At 36.5% G+C, this 15,107-nt stretch overlaps 3 protein-coding genes across 10 annotated transcripts in view; 1 reads left to right on the forward strand and 2 right to left on the reverse strand.

The window, feature by feature from the left end:
- On the forward strand, nucleotides 2,756-10,105 carry LOC105159566 (non-lysosomal glucosylceramidase). Of its 3 annotated transcripts, none has more exons than XM_011076673.2 (20): nucleotides 2,756-2,887; nucleotides 3,152-3,229; nucleotides 3,342-3,458; nucleotides 3,736-3,792; nucleotides 3,910-3,980; nucleotides 4,301-4,400; nucleotides 4,841-4,911; nucleotides 5,019-5,119; nucleotides 5,216-5,319; nucleotides 5,421-5,474; nucleotides 5,658-5,713; nucleotides 5,783-5,821; nucleotides 5,931-6,081; nucleotides 7,070-7,251; nucleotides 7,340-7,407; nucleotides 7,774-7,846; nucleotides 7,947-8,008; nucleotides 8,085-9,012; nucleotides 9,158-9,448; nucleotides 9,695-10,105. In XM_011076673.2, exons 2-20 carry the CDS (start codon nucleotides 3,158-3,160, stop codon nucleotides 9,972-9,974), a joined length of 2,877 nt encoding a protein of 958 aa, XP_011074975.1. In that variant the 5' UTR covers nucleotides 2,756-2,887; nucleotides 3,152-3,157; the 3' UTR covers nucleotides 9,975-10,105. The 3 variants fall into 3 exon arrangements, with proteins under 3 accessions (XP_011074975.1, XP_020548240.1, XP_011074974.1); XM_020692581.1 differs by lacking the exon at nucleotides 2,756-2,887 and adding an exon at nucleotides 2,920-3,054; XM_011076672.2 differs by lacking the exon at nucleotides 2,756-2,887 and having other exon boundaries at nucleotides 2,956-3,229.
- On the reverse strand, nucleotides 10,213-12,092 carry LOC105159567. Of its 4 annotated transcripts, none has more exons than XM_011076674.2 (2): nucleotides 11,781-12,010; nucleotides 10,213-10,719 (listed from the first exon to the last, which is right to left on the reverse strand). In XM_011076674.2, exons 1-2 carry the CDS (start codon nucleotides 11,794-11,796, stop codon nucleotides 10,391-10,393), a joined length of 345 nt encoding a protein of 114 aa, XP_011074976.1. In that variant the 5' UTR covers nucleotides 11,797-12,010; the 3' UTR covers nucleotides 10,213-10,390. The 4 variants fall into 4 exon arrangements, 1 of the variants encoding a protein (XP_011074976.1); XR_847609.2 differs by lacking the exon at nucleotides 11,781-12,010 and adding an exon at nucleotides 12,033-12,092 and having other exon boundaries at nucleotides 10,266-10,719; XR_847607.2 differs by having other exon boundaries at nucleotides 10,266-11,078.
- LOC105159569 (bifunctional aspartokinase/homoserine dehydrogenase, chloroplastic) overlaps nucleotides 12,627-15,107 on the reverse strand; it is a 12,253-nt gene continuing 9,772 nt past the window's right edge. For all 3 annotated transcript variants that reach the window (XM_011076675.2, XM_020692585.1, XM_020692586.1), the window contains 5 exons: nucleotides 14,931-15,076; nucleotides 14,594-14,729; nucleotides 14,208-14,291; nucleotides 14,034-14,126; nucleotides 12,627-13,311 (listed from right to left, as the gene is read on the reverse strand). In XM_011076675.2, coding sequence (XP_011074977.1) covers nucleotides 13,066-13,311; nucleotides 14,034-14,126; nucleotides 14,208-14,291; nucleotides 14,594-14,729; nucleotides 14,931-15,076 — 705 coding nt within the window. In that variant the 3' untranslated portion in view covers nucleotides 12,627-13,065. The remainder of the gene's footprint in view (nucleotides 13,312-14,033; nucleotides 14,127-14,207; nucleotides 14,292-14,593; nucleotides 14,730-14,930; nucleotides 15,077-15,107) is intronic.

Here is a 15,107-nt window from a genome sequence, read left to right on the forward strand (position 1 = left end):
AAGGGGGGGGGGGGGGGCGGTGTTGGCGTTGGTGGTATTGGATTCTCAAAGCGAAATGTACTCTGCGTGTAATAATTATTGCGGTAATAAGAAATATATTGTTGTTAATTATACAATAATCTTTCAGATTTGTCTCTCTAAATGGTTGCTGAAAGGAATCAGAAGGAACGTTTGATTTGTGACGGTAACTTTGGACGCCACACTTGACTGTTGATATTATGTCGCTGGTCTGGAAGGTACAATACAACTGATGTTGCACTGACTCCAACTTTTCTTGGGAAGCCGGGGTTTCAGATCCATCACCATCAAAATGATCCATACAAGTGTGTTGGGGAGAAGTTTGTTAAGATTTTAGACTGACACTAATCAGGTTTCGTTTAGTATTAACATTGAGAGCTTATTATTTTACAAATATGAGGATATATGGGTTTCAGTTTTATTAAATATATCTCGTTTAATTTACATGTGCTTATTTTATTTTGTCTTTTTGTAATTGTTATTGTTGAATAAATGTTAATTATGAAAGATTTGGCTTAAATCTTAAAAAGTGAAACAAAAAGTTTAATTATTTCAAATGTGTGTATAATAAATAACATAGAAAAAGATTTTTTTTTTAATTTGAACAGTTGATTCCCCAGTGATACACTTTGAATCGAAAAAGTTTGATCAATTCGAACAAGTTTTGCTTTTGAATTGAAAACTTACTTGAATTGGATCCTTTCGATTTCTATAAATTTACAAAAATTTAAAATCATCAAAATAGGAAAGAAGAGATACACATCCAATAAATTTAAATTTTGATTAATTGTTATGTCTTATTTATTTTTCTAATTTTGGATGTAAAGTAAATTATTTTTAATTAAAATAATGGTTTTATATTACTATCTACGTAACTTATGCGTGCGATTTTAACACGGATCCAAAGCTCTTGAATCTTGATGTTGGATTTGGAATAATTGAATGAAAACTCTTGAGGAAGAGGACTTGCAAAATAAAGAGTTAACACTCTGATGCTTAAGTTAGTCCCCAATGTAAGAATGGATGAATACAAAAATGAATTATGACGAGAAATTATGAAAAGAATGAAAATTTCATATGCAAAAGCACGAAACTAGAGTAGCAGTGTATCAACAAGAGAGATTCTCGAGTGTCGAAGGGGCTTGCCTGTTGAGGGATACCTCCCCTATTTATAGAGGAGTTCCTCTATAACAGGAGTCTTGCTGAGGGGGATACGCATGTCGAGCGAGGAAGGTGGGATTCGTGGATAAGGTTCCTCTTCATTTACTCCTTAGGCAACAAGTCTTCAAATGAAGGGGGACTCCTTCTTGGTGGGGAGTCCTCTCAGGCTGAAGACATGGGTTCAATGTCCTTGGACCTTGATATTGAATTTGGGCTAATTGAGCAAAGAACTTGAGAAAAATGACTTGCAAAACAACACATTAACACTCTAATGTTTAAGTTAGTTTTGAATTTAGAGATAACTAAATAGAAAAGTAAAACGTAATGAAAAATTGAGATAAAAGTATGATTTTCGTAAGCGGAATATGGTGAGGGCATGAGTAGTAAGTTGCAGTGAAGCAGTAGGAAGATTGCCAGATTCTTGAAGGAAGTTTTGAAGAGGGAGTTGCCTATATTTACAGAGAAGAAGCGTCCCTTTGTAGGAACTCTAGGGGGAGTTGCTTGTCCGAGAAAGAAGGCGAAAACCTAGGGATTATGTGCGATCTTATCTCCTTCTCAACTTGAGCAGCACGTCTTTGTTTTGAAAATGATTCCCTCTATACGAAAACTCTTGCTCTACAAGGAGTCCTTCTAGATCTAAGAATCTAGCTTCTCGAAGGCACCTCCTTTCTTCTGGACTGGCCTTGGAAGGGTCCAACATTCATACTGGGTCTGTTTCTTGGACCGTATTGGACTTACTGGGTGTACTAGGCTCGCTACGTGACTGGACCTACTTCTTGGAGTGAGCTTGGCCTAGTGGGCTTCCCTCTTAGGTGGGCCTTGCTGTAGTGGGCTACTTTCTTGGGTCGAACTTGACATTTTTAGATGGGCCTGGTTTGGGTTTGGTTTGGGCCTGACATCTCTTTTTGGGCCAAATGCTTCTAGGCCACACCCAATATACATATATATATATATATACTACAATAAATATTCTCAATATTACAAAATAAATTGATAAACTGTGGATGTAATTTAAATATGTCAAATGCATTGAAAATTATAACATATATCATAATGCCCAGTACCAATAGAGAATTTTTATAATTAAAAAAATTTAAAATTCTAGAAAATTAGGATTGAGTCAAAATTGCTCAATTTTGGTCAAAACACTTTCTTCAAATATATATATATATATTAATAGATGAGCAAATTATACTTCTATGAAAAAACAGTAGTAATGTATCCCTTTTTATTTTTTAAAATGAAGTATTTACCTCCCTGTAAATTTTTTTAATTTTAAAAAATACAAAAGGTAAATTAATGCATTTTAAAAAATATAAGAAAATAAATATCTAATTGTTTTTTCATAGAAAAATAATTTGTATATTTATAATATCACGATTAATTGCATTTTTCCCCTTTCCAAATGTACTCTTCTACTACTACTATTGCTGCTCAGTAGTCACTCATCAATCATCATGAACACACGCACAGGAACAGGGATAAACTCCTCCTCCCCACCTACCCCGACCATTAAAAAAATGATCTAGAGTTGAATAATCACCAAGTTGTAGTTATCCATGTATTGTTAATTAGTCATAAAGAAACAACTCTGTTTTTTCTATGATCACTTGCATTCAAAGTTAAAGCTGATTGACGTAGACTCTGTCCAATCAGGAAAAGGAGAAAACAATTACAACTAAAACTTATAACGGGCGCAAGTTGAAAAGTATGAGACGTGGTTGATTTGATTCATTAGGCTCTTAATCCGTGGATCGTTTGAATCATATGTATTTTTGAGTTTGATTGAGCTCTGTTTTTGGATGTGATTGTTGGGAGGGAGGGAGGACAAAGAGATCCATTTCCATTTTGGCTTGCTAATATATATGAAAAAGTGTATTGAAGTCTCTCTATTTCCATGTCTTGAATGCTATATATGCTGTTGCTAGTATAAAATAACATCCTGTTTACTAGACGACCTTGCTCTGTTCAGAGTAGGATGGACAATGGTTTCATTCCAATTCCAGGAGAAACGTCAGATACTACTTCTGCTGCTGATTCACCAATCGAGGTAATGAAGACGTCGATTTTGTTTGTTTTTGCCGCCCTCCCATCAACTCTTATTTGCTACCAATTTTTCACTGGACCTGTTGCCTGTTGCTCTTAATTCTCATTTTAATTAGGTTCATCCTGGATATGGATATGGAAAACCTCCTCCGTTGACCTGGCAACGCAAACTTAATTGCAATGGTACTGCACCAACAGAGTTCTCCGTAAGACTCCTAGAAATTTTGCATTTGGTAAGTCAGCACGATTAATTGTGAGTTTGTAGACTGGATAATTAACAACCATTACCCTTATAATTAATACCTCTCCAGTCTCTCCTCCCTCTCTCTGCACTTGACCAAGCGGAACATTAAAAACTGTGTATGTTGCAAGTTTTTACTAATGTTATTTGCTTTTTGTTTCTTTTCGACTTGTGGTATTGTTTCCAAGTTTGAAGTTACTTTCTTTATTTGCTTTTCTCTTACTTCCTCAGTGATATATAGTTAGTTGCTTTTCTTACTTTTTCATAAGATTCCATTGGGCTGGAGATTATGGCGGCATATCAAGGAAGAAGCAGACAAGGGAACGGTAAATTCCTAATCGTTTTTCAGTGTTTTCTCTACTGTTTTTCTACCATCTCTGAGCTCTTCCTAATCATTCAATTTCTTCTTCTTCCATTTTTCTCTGTCTGTCTGTGAGGAACAGCCGTCAATAGTTGATCCCTATCACAAGCGCCTCGTTACATGTTACCATGGTATTCCTTTAGGTGGTATTGGGTAAGTGCTCTCATTCTTGACTTTGAGAAAATGTCAACTCTTACCAAGTTCAGTGGTCTGTATTTTGTAATAAAACTTTTTAGTCACCACTAGCTCACCATTGAACCTTGAAACTTGTTGATGTCTCTTACAATCCTTGTTTACCTACACCCTTTGTCCAACAAGTAGAAAAAACACAAACATCATAGACAAATAGCAAGCATCAAAAGAAGAAAGTAATCCATCAATCAAGCAAATGAATTCATGTCAAAATGCAGATTTGAGAACAATAAGTTCAAAACTTAGGCCCATTTTTCATGCCATATAAACCAAAATTTCAGTGCTGGAAGCATTGGGAGGAGTTTCAAAGGAGAGTTCCAACGGTTTCAACTCTTTCCTAGAATATGTGAAGACGCCCCAATTCTGGCAAACCAGTTCTCAGTAAGTATTTTTTTGATGTTTCAAGTAGTTCTGCAGACTTCTGGTATTATGAAATGGAGAGCACTTGGAAGATCTTCCTTGATACTTTTTTTTGCATGTTTTCTATTCAAATTTCTCCAAGATTGAAAAAATACAACCTCACAGTTTCTAGCATGTTTATAAACCTATCACAAGTTCTTCTATAGTATTTCTTCAAATTAAAATTTATCTTGTTTGGACTGGCGTCATTTATGAACTTTTAGCATGTGAACCAAGCTAGTCTCTTGCACAAGTGGTAGCTTTACATTATAAGCAGTGCGGAACACCAGTAATTGCCGAGAATTTCAAATGGTTAACTGGCCAAGGTTCGGGGGAAGAAAAGAAAAACTTAAATTTTACTCTCTTTGGAATGTTCTATGAGTTATATTTCAGCCTTTCTTTTCCTTTCTTTTTTGTTATAGGTTTTTGTTTCACGCCCTAATGGAGGCACATCTTCAACAGTTTTGTGCTCCACAAGTCCAAATATCATAGAGTAAGCCAGAAAGTTTACATAATTTCAGCAAAATGTAGAACCTTGTTTATCAAATTATCAATGTTGGCAGAAATAGACATATCAACTAACAATGGCTGAACATTCAGAGAGAACAAAGGAGCGGGCATCGACTCTTGGGATTGGAACCTTGATGGGGAGAAATGCACTTATCATGCTTTATATCCAAGAGCTTGGACAGTATATGATGGTAGCTTTAACTTTATGGTTTCAAAATTCTTGTTTCTTCTAAGTGTGATTCCATATTATCATTAAATTTATGCAACTTTTCATCCCATTAATACAGGTGTACCCGAACCTGAGATCAGCATTGTCTGTCGTCAGATTTCGCCATTCATTCCACATAATTATAAAGAGAGCAGCTTCCCCGTAGCAGTATTTACATTTACGGTAGGTGCACTGTGCATATATATACATGTAAGGCTCTTCCACAACAGACATGAGTCTTCTACATTCTTTTTTAACTCCGTTCTGGTATGTAATATTTGCAGCTCTTCAACTCAGGGAAGACTTGTGCTGATGCAACACTGCTTTTCACATGGGCTGTATGTTAACATTTATTCAAAAAATTTTAATATTCTGACCCTGTTTGCATAGGTGATTTCACCTCACTGTGAAATTACAAAACCATACGGCGATTAGTAATGTTTTACTAAGTCCACTAAAGATGCTTTGTTAACTTAAAGCTTCTTATTTAATTTGAGTGGTACTGTATATGTTCTGTGCAGAACTCAGTGGGTGGAGTTTCAGGATCCACTGGTTATCATCTTAATAAAAGAACAATGTAAGAATTCTTGACATGCAATTCTCTGTTTCCATGGAACTCTCTTGAAGATTTACCAATGTGTTACAGGATGCAAGAAGGTGTACATAGTGTGATTCTGCGTCATAAGTAAGCGCTGTGTGTTGTTTTATCATTATACTAGATTTATCTATCAACACACTGTCAAGAGACTTGGTAATTCGATAGGAATTTAAACTAGAACTATGTGATTATTCAGAACATCAAATGGACGCTCTCCGGTAACTTTTGCTATTGCTGCTCAAGAGACAGATGAGGTTCATGTATCAGAATGTCCTTGCTTCTTAGTATCTGGGTCTGGGACATCAGACATAATGACAGCAAATGAAATGTGGAAACAAATTAAAGAGGTTGGTCACGTCCAGTTATGGAATTCCATCAGACATCAACATACTGTTTTTCTGGGAGAAATATGTCTGATTTCTTGTTCCATACCTGACAGACTATGTAGCCATAAGTCTATTAAGCCCTCCATCTTTCTTCGTGGTTTATAAACTCAAACATTTTGCCTTGCTTTAGAAAACATCCAACTGATTCTGTGATCTTTAACATACCACAATAATGATTCTTTTTCTGAGGTAAATAACAATCACATCCCCTTAAGTTTGACATAATTACAAATATCTTCTCATTGTCAAAAATTATAAATGTCCCTTGAATTTAACGTGTGTCTAACAACGAGCTCATTCGATTAGACTCTATTAATTTTCCATTCAGTTTTTGTGGTGAATTACCCAAAATGTCATTATGAATTAAAATTTTATATACTTTTTAAAATTTTCTAAAATATTTTAATTGATTATGCTCTATGAGTTATTTACTTTACTTACCCTCATATTTTTTTATATTTTTCAAAATATTCTTTTTTTTAATAAAATCAATAAGGTAAAGTAGTAATTTTCACCTCACTATTTAGGAGCTATATAATTAATTTAATTTTGAGAGGTTATTTGTTATTTTTTAATTGTGCTAAATCTCATGGGAGGTATGTGTAACATACCCTCTTTTTTATTATTATTTGGCCAATAAATGACTTTCTTTCTTTAGTCCAGTGTTCTAATTTTTGAGGGAGCTTGATTAAGAGACTGTCAAGCTACATGGAAAAACAAACTCCATTTGGATGTTAATTTTACTTTCATCATAGGATGTTAGGTTCAGGCAAAACCAGCTTTCGCTGATCTTGAAGAAATTAGGTCATTAACAATAGATCCTTTATATTTGCATCTTCATTTACATAAACTTCTTTATGTTTTATGAATAAAAAATTCCTGTATTCTCACAAATATAGTATTCACAATAACTAATCTCTTTTATTTGATCATTGTTCCTCTCTTACAGCATAAGTCCTTTGACAGACTTAAACATGATGAAAACCAATTACCTTCGGAAGCAGGGTCATCCATTGGAGCTGCCATAGCAGCATCTGTAAATATTCCTTCTGGCTCATCCAGAACAATAACATTTTCACTTGCATGGGACTGCCCTGAGATAAGATTTTCCAGTGGAAAGACTTACCACCGGTCAGTGAAGAACTTAAACTATTCCTGACAATCTTCTGAATGACCTGCTGACAACATCCGTGATTTATTTGGCATTAATGATCTGCAGGAGGTATACAAAATTTTATGGTATTAATGGGGATGCTGCAGCTAGAATTGCATGCGATGCTATCCTGGGTAACATTTGCTGTTGGCTTTGTTCAAATTGTTGAGCATAAGTAACTCTGTTATCTTCTTGTCTGTGGATCAGTGATTACTAATTTATGTTTCTCAGAATACAGTACACATAGCAATCATGTAGTTAGGCAGAAATGGAAATGACACTTCTTATTGAGCGATCTTGAAACCCACATCAAATTTTCCTTGAGACTGGCGTAGTTCCTGTTAGCTTCTAGAGATGAGCTTGTCAGTAACAACTGCTAGAATGTTGCTTAAAATACTTACAAAGTATTTAAACTTCTATTTTCATTTCAGAAGAAAAGATACCTGTTCTTGTATATACATTCTAATCTAATTTTGTTTGTGGGGCTGTATTGGAACTAGGACATGCAAAGTGGGAGCACCAGATTGAAGAGTGGCAAAGACCAATCCTAGAAGACAGAAGGCTTCCAGAATGGTAAAGTAAAATCAATTCAATGTTCGATGTATGTATGTTAGTTATCCTGGTTTTTCAATAATTCCCGACCCAACTCAACTCTACGCAACTCAATATATAGGTACCCAATCACTCTCTTCAACGAGCTCTATTATCTTAACGCAGGGAGCACAATCTGGACAGGTAAAAAGGAAATTAAAATAATTCTTGGCTGATGCTTTACAAGAAAAAATTCACAACCCATTTTTGTTCCTCTCAGATGGATCCCTACCATTGCAAAATATTTCCACCGTTGGGGAGCAGAAATTTTCCATCAGCAGTCACATATTAGATTCTAACACAATTCTTGGCTCTGCCCACCAAAATGACACCTCAATTCAAATACTTGAAATGATGCAAACTGTTCTGGAGCGAGTGAATTCTCCACTTACACCGAATTCAGCTTTTGGACCTTGTTTGCTTCAGAATGGAGAGGAGAATGTTGGCCAGTTTTTATATCTCGAAGGGATTGAATATCACATGTGGAATACCTATGATGTCCATTTTTATTCATCTTTTGCATTACTAATGCTATTTCCAAAGCTTGAGTTGAGTATTCAGAGAGACTTCGCAATGGCAGTTATGATGCATGATCCACGCAAGATGAAAGTAATGTACGACGGCACGTTGGTTCCAAGAAAGGTTCTTGGTGCTGTTCCACATGATATTGGACTCAATGATCCATGGTTTGAAGTAAATGCCTACAACTTTTTCAATACCGACAGGTGGAAAGATTTGAACTCAAAATTTGTCCTTCAAGTTTATAGGGATATGGTTGCAACTGGTGATAAAACTTTTGCAAAGGCTGTTTGGCCTGCGGTGTTCATTGCAATAGCTTATATGGATCAGTTTGACAAGGATGGTGATGGCATGATTGAGAATGAAGGATTCCCGGATCAGACATATGACGCGTGGATTGTTACAGGTGTCAGCGCGTATTGTGGTGGATTATGGGTGGCAGCGTTGCAAGCTGCCTCAGCAATGGCACGTGAAATTGGTGATGATTCTTCTGCTGATTACTTGTGGCTTAAGTTTGAAAAGGCCAAGTCTGCATACGATAAATTGTGGAATGGTTCATACTTCAATTATGACAGTAGTGCTACTAAAACTAGCACATCAATTCAAGCTGATCAGTTGGCCGGTCAATGGTATGTGTCCTTCCTAAACGAGAATCTATTTTGCTTTCTCTCTCTCTCTCTCTATATATATATATATATATTTTGCTTTCTCTCTCTCCGTCTCTCTCTCTATATGTGTGTGTGTGTGTGTGTGATAGACTAAGTATCATGACAGGTATGCTAGAGCCTGTGGTCTTTTACCTATTGCCGATGAAGAAAAAGTAAGAAGAGCGCTTGAAAAAATTTATCATTTCAATGTGATGAAAATCAAGGGAGGTATGCATGGGGCTGTCAATGGGATGCAACCAAATGGAGAAGTCGACTTTTCAGCTTTGCAGTCCAGAGAAATCTGGCCTGGAGTTACTTATTCTGTTGCTGCTGCTATGATACAAGAAGACATGGTAGATACGGCATTCAAGACAGCCTTTGGTATTTATGAAGCAGCTTGGTCTGAACATGGTCTTGGGTAAGTTGTTTGTACACCCTCCATTTTCTTACATTGTTCACTTATTGGAAGGAGCATGTTGTTTTACCTCTACAACATGTTTCCCTGGACTTATTCACTTTCTTCAGTTCCATATGGTGAAATCTTTGCGTTTTGAGTTTCCTTGAGAGGTTTTGGCACTCTCAAAAGGCGTGACTGCTAGTTCTAATGATTAAATAATGTAGCAAAATCTCTTGTTCACTTACTAACTAAAATCGTATTTGAAAGATTCTCTTTCCAAACCCCCGAGGGCTGGAGTCCAGAAGGTGAATACAGATCTTTGTGCTACATGCGGCCATTGGCCATCTGGGCCATGCAGTGGGCTTTATCAAATCCAAAGCTCTTCAACCAACCTATCGAGCCTGGACCAAGTGCAAGCTCTTCTCCTTTGAAGCAGCACCCCGGATTTCAAAGGGTTGCAAACCTCCTAAGGTTGCCAATAGAAGAGCCTTCAAAGAGTTATATCCAGTCTTTCCACGAATTTCTTTGTAGAAAATTTCTTATGTAACTTCTGAGTTCATTGATAACTTTGTTTTATGATTCCCTTCTCTTTCTTCTCAGTTTCCATTAGTATACTGTTATTTTAATATTTAAATTACAACATACATCTCTTCACAGTGGTATTGGTGAATGTTTATAGCAATCAGCTTTGGAACCTTTCTTCAATACAATCTTCCTACTACTACAGCATATTCATACACATTTTATACCCACTTACTAGACATTTTAACATTAAAATAGTGAATGATTTCTACATCTATAAAAGGGAGCATCATTCTTCTTATTGATATACACATATGCAAGATATTCTACATGCAAATATCCTATAAGAGAGTTATATTAGTTGTAGGAAGGTGTTATTTTTTTTGTGGAGCCTTATACTCTACAATTTGTTTAGAGTGAATTAGAGTCATCCCAACGTTGTCAGTCGGAAAGATCTTCTCTGACTTCTTGAAGCGAGAACCCATCACTCCAAGAAGAGAAGCAGACAGTCCAAGACCCAGAGTCGATGCCAAAACAAGATTTTATGGAAGTAAAGTGTAAATGCAGTACAATACTGATGTACCTGCTGCCAATGACTTCTCTTGCTGCCCCATTTTGATCTTCACTTCCATCCAAGCCCCCTTTACTGTTGTCATCATTATCAGCATTACCGCCTCCACCACCACCACTGTTGCCACTCACACCACCAAAATTGTCATTTGATCCACCAGAATCCAGTAGAATATCAATACCTCCCCGACAGGAATCAACTGTAAAGGTGGTAGGCATGTTAGAGTCTGAAACAACACCAACTCTAGTCCCCAAAAAAGTCGCTTTTGCTCAAAAGTGGTTCAAAATGTAGCAAGCCTAGTTGTTAGTGAACACATAGGTTTAGTTATTATCATTGACGCCCGGCTTCGGCCAATAGGAAACTGTCCTTGCCTTGAAGTGCATCGTTGAAATGGAGCCAATAGCAGCAAAGAAAACTGTGAAAATGCCATGACTTGAACCATATTGATTATTTAGGTACTATGCTGGATATCTCTTACAGATCTCTTGTGCCCAAAAAAATCAGAGTACACTAACGAGGTGATTTCCCCAGGTCGGGCAGTCCCAACGAGTAATCTTCCTATGCACAATGTGATTGCATAAGAATGAAAGGGTTAGATAAGAAAAGCGGAATCCAACAATCGTTCCAGATGCACAAAAGTAAGATGATAAAAACATAGAATACAATGAACTCAAAATCACCATTTACAAGGGTAAAATAAAAATTAAACTCTAAGAAACAAGAGACAATTCTCAACGTGCAAAGGATGAAGCATCAGAATGAAAGCATATGTGAATATGCACGCGCGTCCGTGGGAAAACAAACAGGTGCAAGGAGAATTATGTACACTACAGCAACAGAATGCTAAGTAAAAGATGGCTGCTAGTCTGCCCATTCATAGCCTTCAAGGCAATCTGAGCACCTATTGTGAATCAAATTTGACCAAAACAAACCTTTAAGGGCCTTTGGGTTCTGGGGTCCAGTAAACCTTACTGCATGAGTTATATTTATACATAACTATGAGCAATCCATCAAGAACCTTTCTCAATTGCTTGGACAAAAAGACCAAGCAGTTCTTCTTGAATGTGACCAAATGGCGAGAATAGCCTTTTCAGTTGTTCAGTTTTAGCGTAAAAATGACCACCCTAACGCTAAAAACCATGCGAGCCAAATCCTCTCACACATAAAAAGAACAAGACGAGAACTATACATAAAAAATCATTCACACATATCCTAAAATCAGGAGAACAGATAAAAGAAGTTAAAAGGAAGACCACATACTGCTTACAAATAGCATAGAACCCCTCTTCTAGCCATTAGAGTAAACAGTGCAAGTCTTATCAATCACGATTAGTCTGAAATTTGGAATCTTTTCAGAAAGTCAACAATTGATGAGCAATCAACGTCCTTACTTATCCCTCAATAAAGTTGGTTCTTTTCACATTTTAACAAAGATCGGGATTTTAACAAGATCCGTTACAGCATAACGGTATGAGTATTAAGCACCGACAAAAGCAGTAAATGTTGGCTTACAAAAGAAAGTCCTCCTTATGCCTACTTTCTGGAAGAGTCTTACAATACAAAGTCGATGTCCCATGAGTTGAGGGCTATTTCAGAATCTGGGGTATTAAACATAAATTGATCAGTTTAGGGAGGTCATATTGTGTATTCCAAAAAGTCTGGGGGTCAAGTAGGAAAAAGAATGTATCGCATCAAAACAAATGTATACTTTTTTTTAATTTAACATAAAATAAATTTAAATATATATTTCAAATGTGCCATTACGGCAAATACTATTTATTAAGTTATAAGATCTTAGAATAACTGATTTTAGTTCATAAAATGTTTGTGGACTAAATTTCCGTCAAGTATATTTATATTTTTTTAATAAATAATCCTTCTATTTACTCGTCGCTTTTGTTTCTACTCATGCACATTTAAATTTAAAATTAAAACATTTGATAAATTATTCATTTTATCTTCTTTTCTAATTACCAATTTTCATTTAATTGTGATATACAGAAGAAAAAGATAATTGATTCTTGATCGGCTCTAAAGAATATGTTATGAATCCAATGCATCAAAGTATCGCAAATGCAAGAAATAAATATCAGCAGATGGGTTTCATTTAACTGAAAAATATGAATGGATTCACTTATAAAATTTCATACAAATTGTCTTTCTTGGATAATACATACAACTAATATGATCCTTATAAACAGAGCCCACCCTCCATATCAGAGTATACAACAAGTGTTCATCATCATCATGCATGCAGCTGAAGCCTGCAAGGATAGATCTGTTAGGTTTAGTAGAGGTAAGGTCTGCCTATAAGTATCTAGCCTTGATCATAAACTAGGGGCCATTCCACTTGCATGTACACCTTCACCTTAACGCATAAACACACCCAGGATCTTCTCAACAACTGCATTCATATCATCTCTTTACAAATAGCTATCACAATCATCTAAGCTGCAAAATCCCAGGGGAATCAAGACAATGGAGACAACTTAACAACTATCAGATCTGGATTCGCAGAGAAGAAAGCCGAACAAAGCTAAGTCGCTTATGATGGTGCACCAAGATATGATGCAAGGCGCAGTATGTCACTGAATACTCCACCAGCAGTCACTTCAGCCCCAGCACCTGGACCACGCACAATCAATGGTTGTTTTTCGTATCTCTGAGTTGAAAATGCTATTATGTTATCAGATCCAGAAAGTTGGGCAAATGGATGCTCCTTTTTATATCTTCGCAGTTCCACTGTTCCTTTCTGCTTCACAACATCCACGACCCCAACATATCTCAACACCTTCAGATATTTCAAGCTCATCAGTAGAAAAGAGGCAATAATGCTATCACTAGACTCTCCACTCTATTTTCTCCTTTTCTTCCAATTTTAACTCTACCTTGTCTGATTGTGGAGGCTGTTTCCATAAGAAAGGAAACAAGGCCATAAACCTATTTCCCACCTTTTCCAGTCATGACCAAAGGAAATTTACCGACAGTTTACATTCTCCTCAGTACCACTCTTAATACACTAAATTGCACAACATGCTTCTATACACAGATCTAACTTCTGTTAAGACGTTAAAAGTAAAGGTACCAAAATATAATTAATTCATCTTTTCAAATAGAAAAATAGTACAAGAATAAAACAGTGAGACGAGGTAAAAGGCAGAGTGAGTAAGATGAGAGTGATTAACTAAAATAATTATCACAAAAGAGGCAGAGCTGGCGTTGAACTGGATACAAAAGCACCATTACCTACTAACTTGATACGTTGTTCTTATAAGTGTAATTAGCATCCATATTTTCCAACGATGTGCACGTTTTCTAAATAAACATGCACAAGCTTAGCAAGGACATGTTATTTCATTCACCTGCGTCACCTTGTTCCCATTTTATGCAAAATCCACCTACCCATTGCAGGTCCCTAAGAAACTTGTCTACTCTGACACCTAACACCATAGTATTCGAAGTTTCTTTGTTTTTCCAAGTTTTAATGAGGAAGTAAGGCCTTGAGATGCTTACTTCGCCACTAGCTTCAGCCTCCTGTCTTTGCTTTGCCAGGTCTTGATTGTACTGAGGCAGCTGCTGCAGAAACTCCTCCACTGAGGAGCTATCCTGAAATAAAGCATCACAAAAGAACATCACTGATACTGTGTTGCTATAGGGCCATGCCCATGCACATTAAGTTTGTCTCACCTTTAACGGTTCTGGCACCAGACTCTGAACAGGAATATCTGACAATTCTAGCTTCATTCCAGACTCTCTAGCAAGGATTATAACCTGCAACATCAAGCCATTTGAAGAGTGAAAATTGTCTCACAATCTAAGGTTGCTTTTGGATTGAAGGGTTTGAATTTGAGGGGAAGAAATGGAATCAAGTGTTTTACATTGCTATAATATCAAATGCATTTGAAATTCATAATATTTATGATAAGTAATTGAATAGATAGTTCAAAGTGGCTGCCGAAAGTAGTGGCTTCTGGAAAGAGGTTCCTTTGTCGTCCATCTCTAGTAGGTGAGAACACAAAGCTATACATGATAGGTATGATAACATAGCACAACACAGAATTAACAGGTGATACCTTCCTCGCCACATCTGTTCCAGATAAATCATCTCTTGGATCTGGTTCAGTGTAACCTGCCTGTTTTGCGGCCTCCACCACTTCACTAAAAGTTCGTGCCTCCACAAAGTTGTTAAATATATAACTCAGGGTCCCACTGCATGAGCACATTATGAAGTGACATACTGAACAGAAGCTTATGATTGAGACAAGCAGTTTCTGGTTGCTATGGACTTTAGCAGTATGTCAACATCAAAATTCATCCAGAAGAAGAATACTATGCAACAATGTAGAAAAGAGGCAACGGAAAAGAACTCATCATATTCCCAGGAATGCTTAATGTATCAAAAACACTAACCTAAAAATGCCTTCAATTTGCAATATTTTGTCCCCAGTTTCTAGCAGACCTTGCAAAGTACTGATGATTGGTAAACCAGCTCCAACAGTTGCTTCATAGAAGTAATGGGTATAGGACTGTCGCTGAAGAGTTCTCAGCTTCAAATACTGCATTTGGGATCCAATAGGAATGAAAACA

The sequence above is a fragment of the Sesamum indicum genome, linkage group LG3, assembly GCF_000512975.1.
Source record: "Sesamum indicum cultivar Zhongzhi No. 13 linkage group LG3, S_indicum_v1.0, whole genome shotgun sequence".
NCBI classification, from domain to species: domain Eukaryota; kingdom Viridiplantae; phylum Streptophyta; class Magnoliopsida; order Lamiales; family Pedaliaceae; genus Sesamum; species Sesamum indicum.